A 27,418-nucleotide genomic window follows, 5' to 3' on the forward strand; every position below is an offset into this window, starting at 1 on the left:
ATATGTTAGTGTTTGTCTTTAAGCACGTAAGCGAGAAAAAGTTTATTTGTCGAATATCCTCTCGTTCAAGTATGAATGTCTGTAAGTATTATGAAACGGCAAACACACAAAACGGGACTCTGTGCATCGATATTTGGACTTAAGTAGACCCGCCGTTAGAGCTCCGGAGAAGTGGTGCTTGCGTATCATTGGCAGCGGCGTAATCGTTCGTGGCAGCGCCCTAATGCCGCGGTGGCGGTTGTACGAAACGTGGCGGCGTGACTGGTGGCGCGCATATTTTAAAATGCGGCCGACCGGATGGTGGCTGATACTACAATGTCCTTCTGGAAGAAGTCAGCTCAGTACATGGCATCTCCAGCTCTCTCTCCCAACCAGAATCCTAGAGATGTTTGGGCCGTTCTCGAAAGATGTATTGCTAACGGCACAGGAAATATTCAGCTTTAACTTCACGATCCACATATAGAACACTGTTGTAGGACTTTTCTTGTTGCTGGAGTCAGGGAGGGTGTGTTAAGGCTTCCGTCGCGAAACACTTTAGCTACAGCCTCCAACAGGTAACGGTTTCGTATGCGTGTAGCGTTGTGGTTAGGTTATCATTGTTACTTTTCTGGTGAAAACTGAAACACGTGTGAAACAAATAAGAGCAGCATAGTAATGCTGCCACTCATAATAATAACATGGTTGCCAAAAAACGAGAGGATATGTTACATCGTTTCCCGAAACCACAGTATCTATTCCTGATTGAACATTAGCGGCGGATAAATAAAATGAGAATCTCCAGAAAGAACTAGTAACAATGAAATTAGGGTAATTGCCATGTCACGTCTTACAGAAGTAAATTAAGCAGAAGAGTATTAGTAATGATCCACAACCTGTTTTGCTGCGGTGTTTCACATGAGGGAAGATTCTATGTGACTAAGAAAGAGAAAGCGTATTCAGAATGAGATTTTCACTCTGCAGCGGAGTGTGCGCGGATATAAAACTTCCTGACAGATTAAAACTGTGTGCCGGACCGAGACTCGAACTCGGGACCTTTTGCCTTTCGCGGGCAAGTGCTCTACCAACCGAGCTACCCAAGCACGAGTCACGCCCAGTCCTCACAGCTTTACTTCTGCCAGTATCTCGTCTCCTACCTTCCAAACTTTACAGAAGCTCTCCTGAGAACCTTGGTAGAGCACTTGCCCGCGAAAGGCAAAAGGTCCCGAGTTCGAGTCTCGGTCCGGCACACAGTTTTAATCTGCCAGGAAGTTTCATAACAGCGCACACTCCGCTGCAGAGTGAAAATCTCATTCTGGAAACCTCTCGTTCAAGTGTTCTTCTTCCTGCGCTATTCAATGCGGTCGCGCATACTCATCCATAAAAATGGAGGGCTATGCATCCCTAAAAGAACGCACATGAGGAAGGAGTACAATGTCAGGATAACGTTGAACGGTGAGCGTGCTGTGTGCAAAGATCTGAAGGTCAGTACGAACTGCAACATTGTGCTCACCCACATCATAACACCCGGACAACCAAAACGACGATGTTCGACAATTTTGCATGATACTGATCGCCAAACTTTTGAACTCGGTAAACTCAACGGTCGATGTTATTTGACACTGTACTCGTTCCCTACGTCGTCTTTTCAGTTGTCCATTGGGTCCTGACCTCGTTTACACGGATGACACTGCGCGGCCGCAGCGAACAGCATTGGTGGAAGAGCGCTTGTAATGAGAGGATTTTTCGACGCATGGACTGGCCTGCCCCCCCCCCCCCTCCACCCCCCCCACTGTCACGCAGTTAAATCCAATCCAATCCCATGGAGCACGTAAGGGATGCGGTGGGGTACGCATTGCAGCACGACCTCGGGTACTGATGACCATCCAGTAGGGTTGGGTTGTTTTTTGGGGAAGGAGACCAGACAGCGAGGTCATCGGTCTCGTCGGATTAGGGAAGGACGGGGAAGGAAGTCGGCCGTGCCCTTTGAAAGGAACCATCCCGGCATTTGCCTGGAGCGATTTAGGGAAATCACGGAAAACCTAAATCAGGATGGCCGGACGCGGGATTGAACCGTCGTCCTCCCGAATGCGAATCCAGTGTTTAACCACTGCGCCACCTCGCTCGGTACCATCCAGTAGTTGTCAGAGACACGCTGGTGGAGGAATGGAACTCCCAACCACAACGCCTCCTCGCTAACCTTGTGGGCAATACGGGAGCACGTTGCAGTGCATGCACTGCAGTCCGTGGTGATCACACATCCTGTTAAGAACCAAGTCCCGCCTTTGGTAATGTCCAGTGGACCATCATAAATTCCTGTGGATTCAATGTTATTAATGTCTTGGAATAAAAGATCTTTTGTGTTCGTCTCATTGCTTTTAATTATCTTCTGTACTACAAGGTGGCAATTCTTTTTTGTGTGGTCCAACTGTGTGCCGGACCGAGACTCGAACTCCGGACTTTTGCCTTTCGCGGGCAAGTCCTATACCAATTTTTTTTTGTTTTTTTTTTTTTTTTTTTTTTTTTGACCATTGTACTTGGTCGTTGCGAACGCCACATGACATCCGTTACAGTTCGCTTGTTGCTCCTTTCACTTAGTTATTTATTACAGAGGCCAACCAGCTCTCTGACTGAAGACGCTGAGCTACCGTACCGGCGCCAGTACCTCGTCTCCTACCTTCCAAACTTCACAGAAGCTCTTCTGCGAAACTTGCAGAACTAGCACTCCTGGAAGAAAGGATATTGCGGAGACATGGCTTAGCCACAGCCTAGAGGATTTTCACTCTGCAGCGGAGAGTGCGCTGATATGAAACTTCCTGGCAGATTAAAACTGTGAGCCGGACCGAGACTCGAACTCGGGACCTGAAATCAGGGTAGAGTGAAAATCTCATTTTGGAAACATCCCCTAGGCTGTGGCTAAGCCATGCCTCCGCAATATCCTTTCTTCCAGGAGTTCTAGTTCTGGAAGGTTCCCAGAAGAGCTTCTGTGAAGTCTGCAAGGTAGAAGACGAGGTACTGGCAGAATTAAAGCTGTGAGGACGGGTCGTGAGTCGTGCTTGGGTAGCTCAGTGGGTTGCCGGCACGGTAGCCCAGCATATTCGGTCAGAGGGCTGCGTGCTCTCTGTAATAAAGAAAGCTGAGTCATGGAATCAACAATCAACTTGAACGGATGTCTTGTGACGTCCGCGCAGACCAAACGCAACAAACTATATCGAACAAAATGAGACAAAAAAAAGTTGGTAGAGCACTTGCCCGCGAAAGGCAAAGGTCCCGACTTCGAGTCTCGGTGCGGCACACAGTTTTAATGTCAGGAAGTTTCATATTCGCGCACACTCCGCTGCAGAGTGAAAATCTCATTCTGAACACGCTTTCTCTTTCTTAGTCCACATAGAATCTGTCCTCATGTGAAACACCGCGGCAAAACAGGTTGTGGATCATTACTAATCGTTTCTGATTAATTTACTTTTGTAAGACGTGACATGACAATTACCCTTAAGGTGACTGTTACCAGTTGTTTCTGGAGATCCTCATTTTATTTATCAGCCACTAATGTTTTTGAATCAGGAATAGATTCTGTAGTTTCGGGAAACGATATATCATCTCGCGTTTTGGGAACCATGTTACGATGATGAGTGGCAGCACAATTATGCTGCTCGTATTTGTTTCACCCCTGCTTCAGTTTTCACCAGAAAAGTAACAATGACAACCTGACCACAACGCTACACGCATACGAAACCGTTACTTGTTGGAGGCTGTAGCTGAACTGTTTCGCGACGGAAGCCTTAACGCACCCTCCCTGACTCCAGCAACAAGAAAAGTCCTACAACAGTGTCCTATAGGTGGATCGTGAAGTTAAAGCTGAATATTTCCTGTGGCGTTAGCAATACATCCTTCGAGACCAGTCCAAACATCTTTAGGATTCTGGTTGGGAGAGAGAGCTGGAGATGCCATGTACTGAGCTGACTTCTTCCACAAGGACATTGTAGTATCGGCCAGCATCCGGTCGGCCGCATTTTAAAATACGCGCAACGCCAGCCACGCCGCCACGTTTCGTACAACCGCCACCGCGGCATCAGGGCCCTGCCACGAACGATTACGCCGCTGCCAATGATATGCAAGCATCCCTTCTCCGGAGCGCCAACGGCGGGTCTACTTAAGTCCAAATATCGATGCACAGAGTCCCGTTTTGTGTGTTTGCCATTTCATAATACTTACAGGCATTCATAGGGGTCAAGGCTTGTCATTTACGGAATAGTCATTCTATTGAAGACTGACAGAATCGTAAATCTTTGTATATGCATATATTTCGACATTCAGATCTACTGTTAACAACTGACGCTGAAACTACAGCAAACAACGTTATGTGTTACCTCTACTATTTAATATTAGATGTAGAAAAATTGATATCTGAATTCTCTGTCCACGAACCGCATCTGTTCCTCGCTCCTATATTCACTAAAGAACCACATAAGCGTACAAATAAAGTTACAACAGGCACCATAGCCCCGATAAATTTAGAGAATTACATAGTTTCAACCAGGTTGTTACTTTACATTAGTACTTTACGAGATTCTAATTATCACCTCGAAAAAATTATCACGTGACTAATTTGTTGTTTGTTTGCAGGGGCATACGTGTAGTGCTGACAGCTGGAACACACAGAAATCTCCACGCCATGATACTCCAACACACCGATACAGTAGCCAAAAGAAAATGGCGCAGACCACTGACACAATGGAGTACCGTAATTTGTTTCCTGCATTTGAAAAGAAACAGAGCTGCAACAGTCCTTGCTGAGTTGGTGGAAGTGCACGGCGACAATGTACCACATGACCCAATGGTTAGGTGGCGCAGTATTTGCTGAGATTGATGCTCGTCACTTCGAATGATCTTATGTAGGCCGGCCGGAGTGGCCGAGCGGTTCTAGGCGATACACTGGAATCGCGCGACCGCTACAGTCGCAGGTTCGAATCCTGCCTCGGACATGGATGTGTGTGATGTCCTTAGGTTATTTAGGTGTAAGTAGTTCTAAGTTCTAGGGGACTGATGGCCTCAGAAGTTAAGTCCCATAGTGCTCAGAGCCATTTGAACCATTCAATGTGTAAGTTGTTTATACCGACAAAAGAAAAAAGAACATTCATTTCACACCATCAGTCATTGACATCAACGTAATCCGTTTAAGATCTGATATATGTGCAATTGCGATCCTAAATGTTTGGGATATCACATATGATGTGTGTTCAAAAATAATCGGGAAACTACATTTTTTGGAAAGAATTCTGTTTGTTCGTCTGCGTTAATGTTACCTCCTTCAAAGTAGTCCCCATTAAATATTATACCCTTACGCTCGCGCTTCATCGAATCCCAGCTACATCTTCGGATAGCACTTAGCTCTTTCGGCGATGAGTTTTTAATCTCATCTAACTAGTAAAACGACGGCCTTTTAAGGTTCACTTTATCTTTGGAAAGAGAAAAAAGTTACATGGGGCCATATTTGACGAATATGAAGGCTGGGGCATCATTGTAGCGTTATATCTCGTCAAAAATTCACGAACAAGCAATCACGCGTGAGCGGGTACGTTATCGTGGTGATGAAGTGTTGAACTGTTTCGCCACAAATGCGAGCGTGTTTTTTTCCGGGATTACTTCCCGCAAACAGCGTTTAACTTGTGGGTAGTGGTAGTTATTGATCTTTTGACCGTTTGGCGGGAACTCATGATCCATTATGCCGTTAAAATCGAAGGAGACAGTGACCACAACCTTCACATTCGACCGCACATGCCGAGGTTCTTTTCGGTCTTGTCAATACAGAATTACTTCATTGGGGCGGTTGAGTCTTAGCTCCGTCATATCCATACACATACTTTTCGTCACCTATGACACGTTTCAGTAGTCCTGTACCGTTTTTGACTCCATTTAGCGGCTCCTAAGAAACTTCCATTCGCTGGTGTCCTTGCTCGAAATTCAACGCCTTTGACACAAATTATGCTGTCACACGTTTCACACCCGAAAAGATTTTGTGACATGAGCCCACTAATACGCCAATATCATAAGCAAAGTCTGTGACTTTGATTCGGCGTTCGTTCATAATCATTTCTTTCATTGTTTTAACCTTTTCGTCGATTTTTGATGTGCCGGGGCGTGCAGAACGCCATCTTCAACTTCCCCACGGCTATCTTGGAAACGCTTACACCACTCATAAACCATTGTTTTACTTATAGTAGGCTCACCACAAGCAATATTCAACATTTCTAAAACTTCGTTACATTTTATTCCATTTTATAGCAAAGTGTAAAGCAAATTCTCAGACTTCTTTTTAAAATAAATCAATGATCGTCACTCGTAAGCACAGAAATGAATATTCTTGACAAATGACGACAGACTAAACATTCAATATGGCTACCAATGCACAGATACGTTTCTCACATTATTACCAATCCAACAATGAAAGGTAGCGCGAATCGGACTACCACAACCTACGAATTACAAAATTCTCGATACTTTTTTAATGCGCCTGGTATATAGGGTATCCCAGGAGGAAATGTCAATACTCGGGGATACGACAGGAACGATCATCTGAAGCAAAAATTCATATGGACATATGCCCTATTCCGAATAGTTTTCGAGAGAATGCATTATTTTAATGTAGATCAGTGAATTGCATTAAGGGAAGCAAACTACCATTGCCATTTAACCACTGTCAAAATTCGAGTCGTGTGACACTGTCGCCAATGTGAAGAGTGGGGCACGTGTATGTGAAATGGGTAAACGTTTTCCGCATGTAATGTCCATCATACATGTGCTCGTGGAAAATTGCTTAAGTGTAGAGAGTTGCCGTGTGTTGATAGTGCAACTACGCTGCACCACTTCAACAATGTGTCGCTGTTCCTTCACAGCTTGTTCAATGACACGTTCACAAGACAAATGGGAACTTGGAAAAATACCTGTTTCACGCCCACTCTACGATCAGGAATTCAGCGCGTTGAGAAGCGCCGGTGGTATTCTTCGACTTTAACAGGAACACTACCATTGGAGAATCTGTAAACATACACCATACCTGGAAATTCTTCATTAGTGTCGATGTGTGGCATTTTAGCTGGCACGTGTTCACACACAGTTTACCGATGCTTATCTCTGACACCCCGTCAGTCCCTCGCACTACTTCACTCTCAACACATCACGGATAATTGCGCTTTCAGCGGGCTAGTGTAGCAGCAGAAAGACATCCTGGGCAGAGACATTGACAGCAACGATGTAGTTAGAACATCAAAGAAGTTGGGCGGGTAAGACACATACGTGCGCGCCTCTAGCCCAAAAGCAAATGTACATTAAATGTGTTCTATCTCGGAAAACTATTCCGTATAGGGTGTACGTCCATATGAATTTTGTTGCCCCAAAAGAGCGTTCCTGTCATATCCCTGAATACTACTCTTCCTTCTGGGACACCCAGTATAAAGTTGGGAAGGGCAGTCGTTCAACAACGTCTAGCTTTAACTCTGTTTCTGCCTGGAGGCGAAAGCCGACAGAAATGTTCAGAGAACTTCGTCAAGAGTGTAAACACACACACACACACACACAACGTGTGTACATGTTGACACGCGCTCTAACGTTGCTGTATAGTAACGAAAAACAAGACGTTACGTTTCGGACGCCAAATCCAACATCGGAGCAGTAAAATAGCTGCAGCGACGAAACAGTTTGTCTACAAGGGTTGGAAGATGCTAAACAGAGCGCCTGCAGTCTCCGTCAGCAATCACCGACAGCAACAAGGCATTCCGGGAGAAACAGGATGCTGTCAAATAGTGGACTTCTATTATTTGTATACTTCCGTCACCCCTACAGCCTTGCTTTGAACACGCTGTTGGTGTTCTGTGGGGAGCAGAGCGGAATGCAGTAGCTTTTCTTAATTTTGAGGTTATCTTTCAGTTCTCTAACCTTCCTACTCCCGACTGCCTCGATTGCGCCCACAGCTGCGGGCTCAGGTCCAGTTATTCAAGGCACGCTTGAATGATGGAGTCCACCCCCTCAAAGGATCAGAAATATGGCAAGCGGATGCCTAACCAGGAACAAATATTAGACGAAGTTCAGTACTGTTTGTTTCATCTGTTTGTGGTCTGCTTTCTCGTAAAAGATGGAGAGCATTTTCTGTAAGGTAGTGGATATTACGCAGACGCCTGTCTCCTAATATAAACATTCCTATGAAGCATTTATCTAAAATGCTCACCATCATGAAGAGCGCTTTTCCCTCTCCTCCAGTAGATACGATCTGTATCTACAGAATGTTTCAAAAGACTCATGTTCGCAGGCGAGACAGAAATCCTCATATAGAGCTTCAAAGTTTTTATTATAAAAAGAATCACCCGATTTTATATCAGTATAGGTTTTACATTCACGCACATGTTGCTCGCGGTACTTTTTCTACTGCGTTGAGGATCATATATTCATTTACCTTTCACACATTTTCAACGTTCCTCTGCCGGAAGCACGACGATCATCGAGACCAGTGATTGACAAAATTTTTTGCTCAGAAGCCAATACCAACATTGTGGGACTGCACCATGGGCCGTGTATATTCTGGTATTACCATTAATTGGTAAACTACATAAATTGGTATGTTATGAGTCAACAATAGACTAGCTATAGTGGGGACACAGAAACGTGGCCGTCGGCCAAGTACTGACGCTAAAAAGTCAGCACCATTCGGGACACTTCGTGTCGACTATTCTCTGTGTCAGATTGCTGCCACCTTCTGCAACCTTAAGTTGTGCCACTGTAATTGCCTGACAAGCTGTTGTTGTGTTGTTTGTGTAAGCGGTTGATCAACTGAGTAATAACACTAACTGTACTTACATACTTGTTACGTTGTGTTACAACTACTTTAATTTACTTTCATGTTCCTAGATAGGAATATGTACCGTATTTAAAGATGGCCATCTCTATAATGCGCATTCTCGAATCCACATTACTTTAATGTCAAAATTTATACCATTGCAGTTGATCGCAACGAGTAGCGCACGCCCACATAAGTTGTCAGTGCTGGAAGACAAACAAGATAACATTTGTCGACCACTAATCCAGAGATAGACAAACTCGTCCCATACTTTTACGAGCATGGCGGGAGTTCGTATATTATTTGTTGTTGCTGATCGGTGTCGCATTTCACCCAAAGTTGTCGGAAAGAGAGACACTTGGACACTCGTACGGACACTTTCACCCGCCTCCCCTCCACCCCCCCCCCCCTCCCCCCATCCTCAAAACACACACATGCACGCAAAAAAAAAAAAAATGGTGCAACGTCCCTTATGGGCAATCCATTTTTGATGCAGTTATTGTTAAGATATGTTCTTACATGCATGCTAGTGCGGTCGTGCACCATTTAGTTAAAAAATGAATTTTTTGGCATGTTCTCGCAATTGCAGATAAAGCCACATGAACGAACCAGCTGGGAACCAGCTGCACCAGGGAGACCCTTAACGGCAGTCACATGAATCAGAAATTTACAACTGGCACCATATCAGTTATTTAGTTTCGATGCCTAAGTTAAAGTTTACTCCTAGTTTGTATCTTCATTTATGGAGAAGGTACAGTCACAAATTATATCTTTATGAAATACCCTGTATTTAGAGACCTCATTTATTTGACTGATCAGTTTTGAACCGAATACCCCACTCTAGTTAGATACAATTCAATACGAGAATCTTGTGTGGAAAATTAAAAGACAAGTAAGAAGCGAGGAGAAATTCATTTCGTGAGCCTGAGAACTAAACAGCTCGTAGTGGAAAGTCTTCCATCCGTCAATGGTCAGTCTAAATGATTACTCTGCAATTTACAATTAAGTGCCGGGCAGAGTGTTCATCGAATCACCTTCAAGCTATTTCCCTACGGTTCCAATCTACAACAGCGCGCGGGGAAAACGAACATTTGAATCTCCACGTATGAGCTTGATTTCTATTTATTTCGTTATGATTATTTCTCCCTCTGTAGGTGAGCACCAACAAATATTGTCGCCTTTGCAAAAGAAATTTGGTGGCTTGAAATTTCTTGAGAAATCCTGCCACAGCGAAATGCGCCTTTGTTTTAATGATTGCCACCTTAATTCGCTTTACCGCATCCGTGGCACTCTGTCCCCTACTTCACGACGGTGTCATTCTTTGAACTTTTTTCATGTCCTCCGTCAATCTCGTCTGATGCGGACCTCATAACGGGCAATAATACTTCAGAAGAAAACGGACAGGCATAATGTAGACAGTTTCTTTACAAGACATGTTGCATTTCCTAAGTATTCTGCCAATAAATCAGTCTTTGGGTTGCATTATCCACAACATTTTCTATGTGATCGTTCTAATTTAAGTAATTTGTATTCAGTCCAATTTACAGCCTTTAGATTTGTGTGATTTATAGTGTAACTGAAATTTAACAGATTCCTTTTAGTACTCATGTGGTTGACTTCACACTTTTCATTATTTAGAGTCAATTGCCACTCTCGCACCGTACATAGCCGTATATCCTGTCTAAAGTATTTTGCAATTTGTTTTGCTCACCTGATGTCTCTACTAGGCGGTCAATGACAGCACCATCCGCAAGCTGCCTAAGAAGGCTGCTCAGATTGTCTCCCAAATCGTTTATCTCGACGGCCTATAATACTTCCTTGCGGAAAGCCAGATATTACTTCCGTTTACTCGACGATTTTCCGTCAGTTACTACGAATTGTAACATTTCCGACATGAAGTCACGAGTCCAGTTGCACAACTGAGACTATATTCGCACGAAGTAATGGCCGCTATCGACAGGGGATCTCAAGTTGATTCCGTATTTCTAGATTTTCGGAAAGCTTTTGACACCGTTCCTCACAAGCGACTTCTAATCAAGCTGCGGGCCTATGGGATAACGTCTCAGTTGTGCGACTGGATTCGTGATTTCCTGTCAGGAAGGTCGCAGTTCGTAGTAATAGACGGCAAATCATCGAGTAAAACTGAAGTGATATCAGGTGTTCCCCAGGGAAGCGTCCTGGGACCTCTGCTGTTCCTGATCTATATAAATGACCTGGGTGACAATCTGAGCAGTTCTCTTAGGTTGTTCGCAGATGATGCTGTAATTTACCGTCTAGTAAGGTCATCCGAAGACCTGTATCAGTTGCAAAGCGATTTAGAAAAGATTGCTGTATGGTGTGGCAGGTGGCAGTTGACGCTAAATAACGAAAAGTGTGAGGTGATCCACACGAGTTTCAAAAGAAATCCGTTGGAATTCGATTACTCGATAAATAGTACAGTTCTCAAGGCTGTCAATTCAACTAAGTACCTGGGTGTTAAAATTACGAACAACTTCAGTTGGAAAGACCACATAGATAATATTGTGGGGAAGGCGAGCCAAAGGTTGCGTTTCATTGGCAGGACACTTAGAAGATGCAACAAGTCCACTAAAGAGACAGCTTACACTACACTCGTTCGTCCTCTGTTAGAATATTGCTGCGCGGTGTGGGATCCTTACCAGGTGGGATCGACGGAGGACATCGAAAGGGTGCAAAAAAGGGCAGCTCGTTTTGTATTATCACGTAGTAGGGGAGAGAGTGTGGCAGATATGATACGCGAATTGGAAGTCATTACAGCAAAGACGTTTTTCGTCGCGGCGAGATTTATTTACGAAATTTCAGTCACCAACTTTCTCTTCCGAATGCGAAAATATTTTATTGAGCCCAACCTACATAGGTAGGAATGATCATCTAAATAAAATAAGAGAAATCAGAGCTCGAACAGAAAGGTTTAGGTGTTCGTTTTTCCCGCGCGCTGTTCGGGAGTGGAATGGTAGAGAGATAGTATGATTGTGGTTCGATGAACCCTCTGCCAAGCACTTAAATGTGAATTGCAGAGTAGTCATGTAGATGTAGATGTAGATATTCTATAGTCATCCAATTTGCGTTCCCCAAGGAAGTGTTATAGGCCCTCTATTGTTCCTGATCTATATTAACGACATAGGAGACAATCTGAGTAGCCTTCTTAGATTGTTTGCAGATGATGCTGTGATTTACCGTCTTGTAAAGTCATCAGATGATCAAAACGACTTGCAAAATGATTTAGATAAGATATCTGTATGGTGCGAAAAGTGGCAATTGACCCTGAATGAAGAAAAGTATGAAGCTATTCACATGAGTACTAAACTATGAGCACTTGTTCTTCTTCGTCACTGCAAACGTAATGTATGGACAGGAATTACTGGCGATAGAGTAACGATGCTACAATCGGAACACAAAGAAGGCGAATATGCTCCTGTTTATTAAAATACTCTGACTGACAAGTGGGATATCAGTTGACTGATTCTATTGTCCTCAGCACCTTTAAAAAATTTTACCAAAATTTTGGCTTGCGAACATGTTCGCTATCTTTTTAACATGCAACACATTTCTCACTCCCACAACCTCCCGTAAATGTAACTCACTCACAACCACTAGTCCATATCTGCAAGTCGCTCATACCAATCCATTCCCAATTGCGCATTCTCACTCACTCACTGCCATTATCTCTTCACGTCTCTGTAACGGTGACAGTCCCGTCTCGGAGCTACAGTCTGCTTCGTTCTGTCCCGCTACTACAGTCTCTTTTCACTGTCACTGTTTCCCTCTTGCTCTCTTACTACTATCTCATCCATTCCTTCCCATTGCTGCTGTCTTTTCTCGCTGTCACTATCTCTCCCTTCCTCGTTGTTGCTGTCACAGACTCTATCTCTCTCACTATCACTGACTCTCGTCCACTTCCACTTTCTCTTCTCTTTATTCCTCTCCCACTGGCACTGTCTCCTTCACTCTCTTCCTAGCACTGTTCGTGACAGATTATGTTTCACTGTCACTGTGTCTCCCTCTTCTTCTCACACGGCCACTGTCTCCTTCGTTCTATACCACAACCACTGCCTACTACCTCCCATTACGTACGACTTTTCCGTCTCTTACCACTGTCATTGTCTTCCCTCTCAGCATTAAAACCGAGCGAGGTGGCGCAGTGGTTAGCACACTGGACTCGCATTCGGGAGGATGACGGTTCAATCCCGTCTCCGGCCATCCTGATTTAGGTTTTCCGTGATTTCCCTAAATCGTTTCAGGCAAATGCCGGGATGGTTCCTTTGAAAGGGCACGGCCGATTTCCTTCCCAATCCTTCCCTAACCCGAGCTTGCGCTCCGTCTCTAATGACCTCGTTGTCGACGGGACGTTAAACACTAACCACCACCACCACCACCACCACCACCTCAGCATTAAAAAGCTCGAATACGTTCGCAAGCCAAAATTTTTGGGATAACTTTTATAGGTGCTGAGGAAGTTAGAATGAGGCAGCTGAAGCCCCACTTTTCAGCATTCGCCTTTTTTGTGCTCCGAAAGGAGCTTTTTTCTGCAGGTTTCCTTCTTTTATTTGCTGCAGCAGGGAATGTCACTCATATAAAAAGAACTTCATGGGCCACTAAAATTCTGATAGTTTACTTATGTGAAGTTGAAAAAAAAAAACACAAAACTATATAATTTTGCACATCAGACCGGATTTTATGCGCACAAAAATTTCACATCTGATTCAGTACAACAACAAAATGTGATTGCTAGTGATACAGGAGACATTTTACAGCATATTTGTCCGTGATACGCCACTTTATAAACTACTCACTCCAGATTTTACGTGCCTGTTTTATGTGTACAAGTGTGGTAACTTTGAACCTCTTTGGAAACGGATAAAGATAATAAGAAATTTTGGAACGGGATCTTAGGAACATATCGTAAAAATTACTGCCATTTGCTTTGCACAGCCCTCTTGAGATCCGCAGCTGGGGTTTGGTCCCCAAAAACCACGTTTTTGGGGTTTTCTCAGAAACCGCCCATGAACTAAATGGTGCCTCCATAAGCCTCTTAAGGCGCGCACCAGACCTCATCTAATACAAAAAGGACTAATCGGTTTGCTCCATCTTCCTAAGCTGAAGGGAATGTGTAACATTCGAACTTTGACCCCGGAGTGTAGGGTAGTTAAAGTAAGGCGATCTTTCTGTTGAGTATACAGATGGTCTCTTGCTCAAGCACTACCCAAAACATGTGACCCCATTTTCCTATCACCAGCAGAATCCGAGGTATAAGCCCCTGAAAAATCCCGTTTTTATGTAGGTTATTTTGGGACATACTGATAGCGCATGCTGTCGCCTGCATACCTATAGGACCTTACATACTTCCAAATACTGGTGCGAGGTATCGCCAGTACCTATCGAACGAGCTGCCTGTCCTGCTAGAGTACCATTCCAACATCGGCTTGAGATATGATTCACGCTTGATCGAGCACCAGCCTATTTTCTTCGAAATGTCCAAGACAGTTAATGGGCAGCAGATTTGTCAGGGAGGTCGAGTACGTTGGCCAACTACTTCTGCAGATTTAATCCCTTGGATTTTTGGTTGTGGGAATACTTGAAATCTTTGGCGTGTGCATGCGTGTAGTGAGATACAAACACTACAGGAACGCGTCATCAGTGCCGGCCGGTGCAACTGTGATAAACTCAGAGTTTTTCACTGAGTGCTTGTTTCCCTAAAAAAGTTAGAAACACGCCTTACTGTGGATGGGCAAGATACTGAGCGCCTCCTTTAGCGATGGCTCACATGTGCAGGTAACATGAAATTGCAATCGGATTACGTGAGAAGCTCTGCTGTTTCACAGCCACAGAATAATGTGTTCTCGTTTGTTTACTGCACTGTGTTGGTCATTCGTAATAGCTACAAGCTTGCAGCAGAATAGACGTGTTTCAGACAGTAGCAAAGATGACCAAGTGATCATAGCTCCTAAGGTATACAGTTCAGATCCCATGTTTGTTCGTTTTCTTGTGCTTTTGTCCTGCATCGGCGCAGGGGCGGCATATTATTTTAGGATTAGTCATACTTAATATAAGGGTGGCCGGGTGCCCTTTCTGTCGCCACCTCGTTATTCCCTGGGCCCCAATACGTGCACCTCATCTATATTATTCATGCGGAAGTGAACGAAAGTTTTATAAATATTTGCGAATCGTCTACCTGGGACAGGATTCGGGTACCAGCCCGGTATTCACCTAGTGGAAATTGGGAAACCGACTAAAAACCACGTCCAGGCTGGGCGGCACACCGACTCTTGTTCATCCGGCGGCGTACCTCCACGTTCAGGAAGCGGCCCTTTAAGATGCACCGCTCCGATATTTTTATCTTCTTTCAGTCCATACTACCACCTCTCGAACATGGAATACTTTTTTAACACGCTGTGTATGTCTAGAAAAGCGTTTCAAATGATGCGAACTCGAGATATCCCGCGGTGAATTATTCTGAAACAAAGTGTTGTTTCTTCCAGTTTAGTTATGTTCTAGCTAATCAATCGATTGGGTTTAAATATGGGGAGTTTGGTGATCAGAGGAGTATGGTAAACTCATCCTGTTGCTCTTCGAAACACGTACGTACACTGCGAGCTGTGTGAGATGTTGCATGCCGTGTGACATGTTGCGTTGTCCTGCTGGTAGCTGCCATCGTCCAGAGGAAAAAACATAGTCTCCATGAATAGATGCATAGTTGTGTTGATCCACTGTGCCTTACAGAATGAGGAGATCATCCACGGAATGCCACGAAAACATTCCATAAAGCTGACTCCTCTGGCCTGGACCCCTCCAGTGGTCGATGCTGAGCCACACACGCCAATGGCCAACTGTCCGATGGAACAGAAGATGTGATTCACCTGAAAACGCCACCTGCCACCTCTCGGTGGGCATTCAGCTGCTGTATTGGCGTGCAAATTCCAGCCTTCGTAGTCGATTAACAGCAGTCAGCATGGTTGCGTGAATCAGATGCCTGTTGCGGAGGGGCGGCCGCTGTGGTCGAGCGGTTCTAGGCGCTTCAGTCCGGAACCACGCGGCTGCTACGGTCGCAGGTTCGAATCCTGCCTCGGGCTTGGATGTGTGTGATGTTCTTAGGTTAGTTAGGTTTACGTTGTTCCAAGTCTAGGGGACTGGTGACCTCAGATGTTAAGTCTCATAGTGCTCAGAGCCATTTGAACCATCTAGGGGACTGATGGCCTCAGATGTTACGTCCCATAGTGCTTAGAGCCGTTTGGACCAGTTTGAACCTGTTGCGGAAGCCCAAATGCAGCAACGTTCGCTGAACGGTAGTTGAGGAGACAGTGTTGGTAGCCCTTTAGTTCATCCGGGCGGTCAGCTGCCCAACAGTTGCACGTCTATTCTCAGATACAAGTCTCTGGAGCCGTCGTTCACCCTTGTCGCCTAAGGCCCGTGGTGCACTACAGCTGCCTCGGCGCCGGTTTTGGATAACCATGCCCGGTATACTTTAGCCACGCGCCACACGAACAGTTTACAAACTTAGCCGTTTCAGAAATGCTTCCAATCTTGGCCCGAAAGCCAATTATCATTGCCTTTTGGACGTCAGATGTATCGCTCCGTTTCCACATTATGACAACGACTGCAGTGCACTGTTATCTCCCCCTTCCCCTCCTCCCCCACCTGCACTTCTAGTGCTGCGACCTGCAGTCTGCAAGTGGTTATGGCATGTTGACGTTGAGCATAGGCAGTGGGCACATTAATGTGACTGGACTGTGTAAAATGACGCGGCGGTACACCCAGAAGGATTGTAATGAGACTGACAACGGTCGCTGAATCCTTTACTTACTAGAGCGAGATCTGCCGCAGCAACTAGCAGGCCGGGAATTAGGAGCATCTAGAGAATCTTCCATCCGCATGCCGTAGGCGCCGGAGCGAAGCGGTTGGCGGTGGAGACGAGGCGTGGTCGGCTGGAGTGGGCGACATATTCTGCTGGCGGGGTCGTGCATTCTTTGAATGCGTCAGGACGAGCGCGCCACCAGTTCCGTAGTGTCACATTAGTCGCGTTCCTAAACGCCCGCGGCGCTTCACTCTGCCTAACCACACCTCTAGTCAAACTAGACTGTAAAACGTAGCGGGGGAAGTATTAGGTTCACTGATGTAGCTGTCTGTAGTGGAGCTTCGAAATTTGCGTGTTGTTTGTCACGTGCTCTGTGTGTAACAGAAATAGAATTGAAGGATCGCCTTTTCGAAACCCCGCAATTCCTACCCACTGCTACGCTTAAGTTATTTTGCTCAAAGGTGCGCACAGCCTTCCTCTGTAACGATGCAAAGGCGTGAACTCGAAAAGGCCACAGCTCAGAGGTTCACGTGACGTGTAAGGTTAACACCGGCTCAAAGGAAGGCCTCGGCGCTTGTTCGTGACGTCACGTCAGCTAGGCACGGCGAACGCCAGGTCTGTTGCAGACATACTCATAATGGTGGTGTCTCCCTCCCTGACACAGGAAAATGTGAAACTATTGGCGGTAGTTGACCAACACACATTGTTCTGAGAGATTTCTGCAATCAATTAATTGTGCAATTCATTACACTTCTTAAAAAATAGTGTATTCCTGAACTTAAATTTCCACCTGTTTTAAGGATTGACATACAAAAACAACTTCATGGACAACTTCATGGTCCAGCAGCAACAGAATTCGTGCTTCTTTACCTTATTTGTAAATCTGTGGAAGTTACGTTTGTACTGGGTTGCTTTTACAAGAAATGTGAACATATTGGTGCTCTTCTTTAGTATCTTGGTTGACTATGGGATGAGGAGCACTGAATGTTAGTGAAATATCTTGCGATTGTACACGTTGGGGGAGGGGGTGGGGGACAGAAGAAGAAGCAAAAGGGAGATACTTGTTTTATCAAATAAAATTTTTTTATCTTATAAAGTTTCTCCTTTCAGTTGCAAGAGGGTAATATTTATCTTTTCTAATGTGCATGTTAAAAAAGTTTAAGCTCAGCAGTATTTTCAATGTATGAAGCTATTTTGTTTCCCGTTTAGAATTCCTTTCGTTGAAAACGACTGCAATCTAATGACTGGCAACAGTTGGACATTTACACATGCAAATTAGTTCACATTTCCAGTGACGATGTCAAACGAAAATAAATAAATAAATAAAAGAAACGAGTTCATTGTAAGGGGGTCGGGGTAAGTTTCGACAACAAAATGGATCAAGGAAATATAGGTACTTGAATGTAAAATTTCCGAAGCTTGCAATGGGGCAAAGCGTCTTCTCATACTGATCTACGTTTGTTTCGACAGGATTCAGTAATACAGAACTATGATCTTCATTTGTAGCTCTACGACAGTAAGAAAATCTTTCATCTAAATAAAAATGCAGAATCTAAAACAATACCAAATATTTTGTCCAAAAATAAGAGATTTATAGTGATAAGCACGCCCAGGCGTTTCTGCCTGCAACAGACGTGCCTAGCTGACGTGACGTCACCAACAAGCGCCGAGGCCTTCCTTTGAGTCGGTGTTGGTAAGGTGGGCTAATGACGTCACATTGGCACCAAACTTCAACACAATTATGCCAACGCCGTTGTGGACCGGTCACACGATCGGTAGATCGTCAGAGCGCCTCTTGCCCACATTTCGCCCCTTCTTTTGACCACTCGGCGTGGAGGATAGAACCGAGACGCCTAAAGTTACGCGGTTTTCTGATGGGTGGCAGAGAAAAACATTCCAAACACACCGTCGCTGAGAATCGGCATGAAGGGGCCGCAGAGGTGGCATAAAGGGCGTCAATGAAACCACCCCTTTTTTTATACTTATATGGATATGGTGTCTATTCTTTCGGACATGTCCGACACCATATCCATATAAGTATATAGATCCTCTTCTGTGCGGATGCACACATATTGGTTTAAATGGCTCTGAGCACTATGGGACTCAACATCTTAGGTCATAAGTCCCCTAGAACTTAGAACCACTTAAACCTAACTAACCTAAGGACATCACACACACCCATGCCCGAGGCAGGATTCGAACCTGCGACCGTAGCAGTCCCGCGGTTCCGGACTGCAGCGCCAGAACCGCACGGCCACCGCGGCCGGCTGCACACACATTACCCGAACTCTTACGGGACTTGGTATGAATGTCTTCCACGAGTAATGAGTGTGTTGGGTAGGGACACTACGAATGTATCGTGTGGACATACAAGGTGAGAATGTGGGTCTCGCGGGAGGCGTGCGCGAGATAGTCCCTGCAGTCGCGCTACCCTCAGTGCCCTCCGTGGCTCAGATGGAGCCGGCACGGTAGCTCAGCCTGTTCGGTCAGAGAGCTGTTTGGCCTCTGTAATAAAGAAACTGAGCGGAAGGATCAACAAACGAACTTTAACGGATGTCTTGTGACGTCCGCAACGACCAAACACAACGATCAACAACGAACAAAATGAAAAAAAAAGATGGATAGAGCGTCTGGCATGTAAGCAGGAGATCCCGGGTTCGAGTCCCAGTCGGGGCACACATTTCCACCTGCCCCGTTGATATGTATCAACGCCCCTCAGCAGCTGAAGGTATTAATATAATTCTAATTTCGTTTTAACCCCTTCTTTTGGAGCGCTGATTCCCACACATTTCGTAGTCAGAATCGACACGTCAAAGTGCAATCAGCAACTGGAAGACGTTCTCCACAAAATTTGATACTACTGACACGCCCGGAGGTTTCAACCCTTCTCTAAGGAGACTGTGGGGCTGCATCCCAATTAAACGTTGTCTGACCCCTTTGGAGCGTAGCGCCGCCTCAATTTTTCCTCTGGTGTATAGGGTGGAACCACTAGGGATCGTCCACCAACATTCCGATTTGAACGTCATCCGAAGCGGCAAAGGAAGTTTATGCTTTAGCCGATCCTAGTCCGATCCAAACCCAGATCAGCATATTAAGAAGCAGATCTAAACTACTACATATTCGTACTATAGTTAAACAGCAATAGATGAAGATGATGTCTCCGAAAATGTTTTATTTGAGTGTGAACTCCAGCTACGAAAAAATGCTGTATGTTTGTATTAACTCTATTCGTGTTTAGACTGAGACCTCTATAAGGTACAGGCACAGCCTACATAAAAGAACACGAGCTGCCTAAGCTAAGGGAAAGCTGAAAGATGGAAGGAACATATAGAGCGTCTATATAAGGGAAACAAACTTGAGGACAGTATTACATAAAGAGAAGATGAAGTAAGTGAACATGAGATGGGAGATATGATATTGCAAGTATAATTTGACAGAGCGCGAAAGGATTTAAGTGGAAAGATGGCTCCTGGAGTAGACGACATTCCCTCAAAATTACTGAGATCTTTGGAAGATCCAGCCATGACAAAATTATTCCACCCCGAGTGCAAGATGTATGAGACACGTGAAATTATCTACAGTTCAAGAACAATGCAGTAAGTCCAATTCCAAAGGCAGCTGCTGACAGGATTGAATACTTTCGCACAATCACTTTAATAAGTCATGGTTCCAAAATACCGACACGAATTCTTTACAGAAGAATAGGACAACTAGAGGAAACCGACCTCCTGGAACATGAGTTTGGGTTCTGGAGAACTGCAGGAACACGTGCGGCAATACTGAACCTACTATTGGATCTAGAAGAGAGATTGAAGAAAGGTAAACCAACGTTTACAGCATTTCTTGATTTAGAGAAGTCTTTTGAGAATATTCATTGGATAGCAGTCTTTGAAATTTTGAAGGTGACAGGGATAAAATACGCCGGCCGGAGTGGCCGAGCGGTTCCAGGCGCTACAGTCTGGAACCGCGCGACCGCTACGGTCGCAGGTTCGAGTCCTGCCTTTGGCATGGATGTGTGTGATATCCTTAGGTTAGTTAGGTTTATGTAGTTCTAAGTTCTAGGGGACTGATGACCTCAGAAGTTAAGTCCCATAGTGCTCATAGCCATTTGAACCATTTTTTTAGGGATAAAATACAGGGAGTGAAAGGTTATTCACAACTTGTAGTACGGAAGTCAGATTGAAAAGGGAAAGAGACAGGTTTGTAGCCTGCCCCCGATGTTATTCAATGGGAACACTGAGCAAGGAGTAATTTAACAATCGAATTAAAGTACCGGGGGAAACAATAAAAACTTTAAGGTTTTCCGATGACGTAAATCTGTTAGAGGCGGCGAAGGACTTGGAAGAGGAGCTGAATGGAATCAAAAGCGTCTTGAAAGTAAGGTATAAGATGAGTATCAACAAAAGTGAAAGAAGTGTAATGGAATGCAGCCACTTTCAATCAGACGATGCAGGAGAATTTGACAAGTAAATGAGACAGTAAAAGTAATTGATCAGTTCTGCTATTTCACAAGTAAAATATCTAATAAGGTTCGAGGCAGAGTGGATATAAAATGCTCATTTACTAGAGGAAGAAAAACATTTTTGAGAAAGAGAAATTTGTTAAGATCTAATAAAATTTAAGTGAGAATACACTGACAGAAATAAAATTGCAACACCAAGAAGGAGCTGTGCGACATAAACGAAAGTTGGTAGACCTGTGTTTCTACATCTAAAAGATGATGTCTGTTTAAATTTAGCGTAAATCGCGTAAGAGTGGCGCTAGTAGCGACACTATGAGAATGCAAGTCAGTTTTGCCTTCAATACACACTGTAACGATCTTGAGCGTTAGTTGCCTTTAAGATTGGATGTGGTGACTTCAACTGAGTCAAAAATGCCTTTAAGACGACAAAGACACCGTTATTAACACCTCACTGAATTTGAACGAGGTCGTGTAATAGCGCTACAACAAGCTGTGATACTGCAAAAACAATTGGGAGCAATGTAGCCACTGTACATGACTGCTGGCAACGACAGTCAGGAGAACGTATGGTCGCAAGAAGACCGGGCTCTGGGTAGCCATGTGTTAGTACCTAGACGGATGACCATAGAGTTCGGGGTATGGCTCTGGCGCATCGTACTGCAATATGCAGCAGCAATTTGAGCAGCGGTTGGCACCACAGTCACACAGCCAACTGCCACAAATCGGTTACTTCAAGGACAGCTCCGAACCCGATGTCCCAAAGCGTGTTTTCCACTGACCCCAAACCACCGCCATTTGAGATTTCAATAGCGTCAAGCGAGGGATCATTGGAGGGCAGGGTGGAAGTTTTCTGATGAGAGCTGGCTCTGCCCCAGTGCCAGTGATGGCTGTGTGCTTGTTAGACGGAGGTCTGTTGAGGACCTGCAACCAACCTATCTGTCCACTAGACACATTGAGCTTACACCTGGAGATACTGTTTGGTTCGAATGACGGCAGGAGCACTCTCGTGACCATCCCACGGAGCCTGACTGCAAATCTGTACGTCAGTCTGGTGATTCGACCTGTAGTGCTGCCATTCGCGAACAGATTTCCAGGGAATATTTTCCAACAGGATATCGCTCAACCACACACCGCTGTTGTAGCCCAACATGCTCTAAAGAGCGTCGGTGCGCCTTGGGTTGCTCGATCGCCAGATCTGTCTCCAATCGAGCACATACAGGACATCATCCGACGAGAACTCCAGCATGATCCAGAAACATCTGTGACCGTCCCTATACTGACTGACCAACAGCAACAGGCATGGAACTCCATCCAACAAACTGAGATCCGGCACCTGTACAACACAATGAATGCACGTCTGCAGGCTTCCATTCAACATTCTGCCGGTTACAACGGTTATTAACGTACCTGCATTTCACATTTGCGTCGGCTTATCTCGCGCTTACATTAACCTGTGATCTTGCAATGTTAATCACTTAGATATGCTATATCGACAAATCTATTCCTGAAATTTCATTATTTTAAGGTGTGATTTTTTTTCCTTTAGTGTATTCCACGATAGTTGGCCACTTGAGAATAAGCCAAAACAAACTGCGAATGACAAATCTCCGTTTATAAATTTTACTTTTATGAATATGAAAGTGTCAAAACTGTTTGAATTATATCGTTGCAAAATATTGTCTTGGACGGGGCGCATTCATTCGCACATGTACAATTCGAGCTTCTACAAAGTCAAAGCGCTCAAGCTGTCGCTATAACACAATCCATCACTGTATGACCTGACTGGATGTGACACCACTTATTCAAACGAACAGTACAGTAATTAATTTCCGCAATCTGATTTCTCCAGTTCCGGAGAAAGATTCAGTCTGTGGATGCAAACAGCGCTCGTGAAATCACTGTCTGTGCTGCCTTGCTTGTTGTCAATGATTTGTAACACATTATTAATATTTTTGGCTATTCGTGTCAGATAAAATTACATTTACTGTTCCCATTCAGTCGTCAATCAGTCATCATCTCTGAATGCAGACTAGTTAGGCTGCATCTCTGACTGCAGACTAGTGAGCCTGCATCTCTGACTGCAGACCACTGAGTCTGCGCATTCTGAAAGGAATCTCCGAGCTGCCTCCCAGCAAGTAAGCTTGTTTTCCTGAATATGCAGCATAATAATACGCGCTAGCATTGCCACTGTGTGTACGCAAGAGGAACTGACCCGCCTTGAATGAGCGTCTGAATACCAGCGTCACATGACTCAATATGAATGTCCGCTACGTAGTAGACGGCATGTACGTAGGCGGCCAAGTTCTGAGCTGTCTGCGCGTCCACCTCCATCAACCGCCGGCAGCCTATGAGATTTATAGTCTGATTTAAATTAGCCAGCATCTGACATTTGCGGCGCAAAATTGCGACATCACGGTGACAAGTGCTATTTGTGGGTAGCCACCACAGCACTCCACTCTCCACAACGATAGTAATTCGCTTTAAAGGTCTCTATCTGCTACAAAAATTTCGTGAGAAACTGAAATTCACATACGAAATTGATCTCGATGGTCGTTCTAAGCATTTCAGTATTCTATTCTATATTTTATTAATTACTGCCAGAGTTAAAAATAATTCCTTTGAAGTAATTGAAATTTTCCTATCAAGAGTAGGCTCCAAAATTATCACTTCATAACTGGAAAACTACTTCGTTTATTGCCTAAATATTCGCTCAGAAAGGATCTCTCCGAAGTTGCGTAGCTCATCCGATTCCTACGTGTAAGCTTCGGAATAGGCACTTCCCTGCAATTTTGTCAATATTTAACTTGAAACAAACAAAAATTTCAAAGTTCAAAGTCTCTATCTCCTATTGAATTTGCATTTTCGAAGACGACGTTCTGTTCATCCTGATTTAGGTTCACTATGATTTCCCCAAATTATGCCAAGCGTATGCCGAAATGATTCCTTTGAAAAGCCTTTTGTAATCCGAACTGCGTCTCTAATGACCTCGCTGTCGACGGGACGTTTAAGTATAATGTTTCTTCTTTCTATCTCCTACAAAATTCAGGCAAAAATTCTGGAATTGATATGTGCTTAGATCTCTATAGTGTATCTGAGCATGTAAAAATCTGTTCTTTATTTTAATTAGGGCCGGAGTTCTGTTTTTTACTTTAAATAGGCGAAATTTTCAGGTCCGTAAAAGCTTTTTACTTGAGACAAAATGCTTCGCTCAAAGGAATTGACAACACAATGGGGACCGCAAATGTCAGACTCCCATTGGTGTGTTGGTAACTGAAGCACACCAACCCTCTAGCTACCTAGTGGGTTAACACTGTATGGCAAAATTACTCTTAATGATTAATGGAAACCACCTCAGCTGTAGTTTTACACATTCTCTCCTGACTGCACCGAGACCACACTTCAGCATTCAACACGCTTTAATTCGTTGTTTTCTACATCTTGTAAGGATCAACAACTTGGAAGGTGTTTCCCTCCACTATGCCACCATTCGTAAGCAAATGCCTTACTATCCATGATTCCCTATTGCTCTCTCTCTCTCTCTCTCTCTCTCTCTCTCTCTCTCTCTCTCCCTCTGTCTCTATCTCCTTCTTTCTCTCTCTTTCTCTCACTCACACCCTCTCTCCCTCGCTACCCACTTCCCTGTCTACCTGCCTCTGTGTCCCTCGTCATCTCTGACGTTATCCCTCTCTATCCTTCTTTGCTACTCACCCACTCTGAGTGAGACAAAAAATAGGCTACTAATCCGTACCGTAAAAGGTATAACTTAATTATCGAAGTACATCAAAATGTTTATATCCTTAACTAGAAAGTTATTTAAGGTACGTTCGTTATTGGAGGCAAGGGTTGGACGCAATGGTTTGGTCTGGGTCCGCATCCTACGGCAATATTCAGCGTCCATTTCAAGTCATGTACCATTTGTTGACTACTTAGGAGAGCATTGTTTAAGTTGGTACTGAAATATGGCACCAATTTTACAGCGGATATACCTGCAACAGTCAACGAACTTCACAAGTACTTGTGAATTTACGCATGTAAAGGCGTCAGATTCCGAACAAAAGATTCTGAAAATTGAAATCTTTTATTGGAAGATTTTTACAAGATGACGACCGAATGGTTCTGAATGAAACGTTTCTATCACTACTGGTAAGCCCTCCAACCTCGATTCTTTCAAGAATCGAACTCCCATGTATAAAACACCTTTATATGTGTGATTTCTTTACGAATGACTAACACGTTTGATGAGAAGCGCGTAAAACCTTTATGACTGAAGACGCAAAACCATAATAATAAAATCACAAACAAAAGTTATTTCCTTTCATTATTTTTTGGGGGGTATCGGTGAGAAATTATATATGTAAAGTGTGTTGGAAGTCGCTACGGTCTCTCATCCTCAAATACTGGGTGAATAAAGTCTGGGCAATTTGCGCGCCATGAGATACTCTGCTTCAAGACATATAAACAGTTTGTAATATTTGACTTACTGCGTTAAACTTTTAATGTAGAATCGGGCGTCTTAATGAGTAGACTGTGACAGCATTTAAAATTTTTAAATTCAGCAAAAAATTAGATGAAGTATTGACAGTAAAATTTTTGTTTTCAAGCTGTTAGATAGGCAATCTACAACTAGGGCCGGATGACCGCAATAGCTGCTGTTTCTTCGTCGAGGCACCCAAGCCACCCCACATCGGCAAAGTCGTACGTGATACCGGCCCAAAACATGACTGGCCCACTCTCCGTTGTAAAACTTTAGCCAGCAATGCTTTGCAAAAATAAGGTAGCACGCTTAACTCACCTGAAGCATCGCTTGCACCTGGTTGGCCAGCGCACCTGAGGGTGGAAACCAAGGGGGCACAGGGGGTCGCCTTTGGAAGCTGGGAACTGTCGGCTGTACATTATTTCTGAAAAAGAGAGAAACTCTTGTAATCGATACCTCTTGCAAAATTAACGATTTTGTAGCAAAGTAGAAACATCAGTCGTAAAGATCTTATGGACTAAAGGCAACAGGTTTCAATAAAATCCACGACACATTTTTTACAGAGTCTAAAACAGCACAGGTATCAGTCAATATAGGCGACATGGAGGAACTCGAAAGTTGTCTCCGTTACAGCACAAAGTATTTTACTTCACGAATACTCAAGACAAACGGCGCCATGTTTTTTTCTTCTTCTTCCTCTTTTCTTCATGGAGCAGGTTTACAGCATGATTGGTCTTCACTGAAGTCATCTGTTCTCGGTTATCCTATATCTCTGATTCTCGCTGATCTATAATGTATTACTTCTTTAACTAATCCGTCTTTAGCCATCCTGTTGATGTGTTGTTTCCATTTTATGCAACCTTGACCTATTTTTTCATTCATAAACTATACATTAAGTTCTTATTTTATAGCCTTGTTTTGTTTTTGATTTGTGAAGACATAATCTCTAACTATCCTCAAAAATTTCATCTCAGCCGACTCTATTCTCTTCTTGTCTTTCTTAATTAGCGTCCAATATTCACTTTGATTTATCAGAATAAGGGTATCCATTACTTTGTAAAATTTTAGCTTTGTATCCATCCTTGTTTTGCCATCAGTGAATACGTGTTCTATGTAATGTGCCATATATATCTGAAACTCATCTAATTTATAGTGACATCTTTTTATATAACTAGCTAATAGTGCAGCCTAAGCAATGAAAACGTGACACGTGGTTATTGATTGATCACTTGATACTATTTTGGAGCGAATTGGATATTTTATTTAGAATGCTGTTGACTTAGTTTTTTTACTGGAATTTTTAGAGTATAGTTCTTACTTGTTTGATTGAGGCAATGTGTTGCAAACTGGAGGTCATTTCTCCTTGTGGATAATTATTTCATCATCGATAAAGAGCAGGGTATTTACGAGTGTATGTCCTGACATTAATCTGACGCCTTGTTTAACTTCCCGTTTGTATTTCCTAACAATGTCGTCTTAGTACTGTTGATACTGTCACTCTCCGTTGTTTGATCTTTATTGGTTCTATCTTCCCTTTCCCTGTATTTGTTATAATTCCTGTATGCTGATACAAGCTCTACATTATTTGTACCAAATTTCTCGGACACCCTTGCTTTTCCACGATGTTCCAAAGCTTCACTCTATCGACAGCCTTTTCATAATCTATGAATGCGATATGAGTCTTCGGGTTGTATTTCCGTAGTTGTTCAATTAGCTGACGTGCGTCAGCAACATCGTCAGTACAAGTTCGTTCTTCTCTAAAGCCATTTTGTTCCTCTGTTCGGAGGGCGTCAGCTATCTTTCTCATTCTATTGCTAATGACATCTGTAAGAAGCATGCAGTAGGCTTATTCCTCCATAGTTTTCA

General features: G+C 43.9%; 1 protein-coding gene across 4 annotated transcripts in view; it reads right to left on the minus strand.

The window, feature by feature from the left end:
* Positions 1 to 27,418, minus strand: part of LOC126456788 (trichohyalin) — a 378,453-nt gene that overhangs the window by 262,738 nt on the left and 88,297 nt on the right. For all 4 annotated transcript variants that reach the window (XM_050092572.1, XM_050092571.1, XM_050092573.1 and 1 more), the window contains exon 2: positions 25,871 to 25,976. In XM_050092572.1, coding sequence (XP_049948529.1) covers positions 25,871 to 25,971 — 101 coding nt within the window. In that variant the 5' untranslated portion in view covers positions 25,972 to 25,976. The remainder of the gene's footprint in view (positions 1 to 25,870; positions 25,977 to 27,418) is intronic.

Source organism: Schistocerca serialis, chromosome 2, assembly GCF_023864345.2.
Source record: "Schistocerca serialis cubense isolate TAMUIC-IGC-003099 chromosome 2, iqSchSeri2.2, whole genome shotgun sequence".
NCBI lineage: Eukaryota > Metazoa > Arthropoda > Insecta > Orthoptera > Acrididae > Schistocerca > Schistocerca serialis.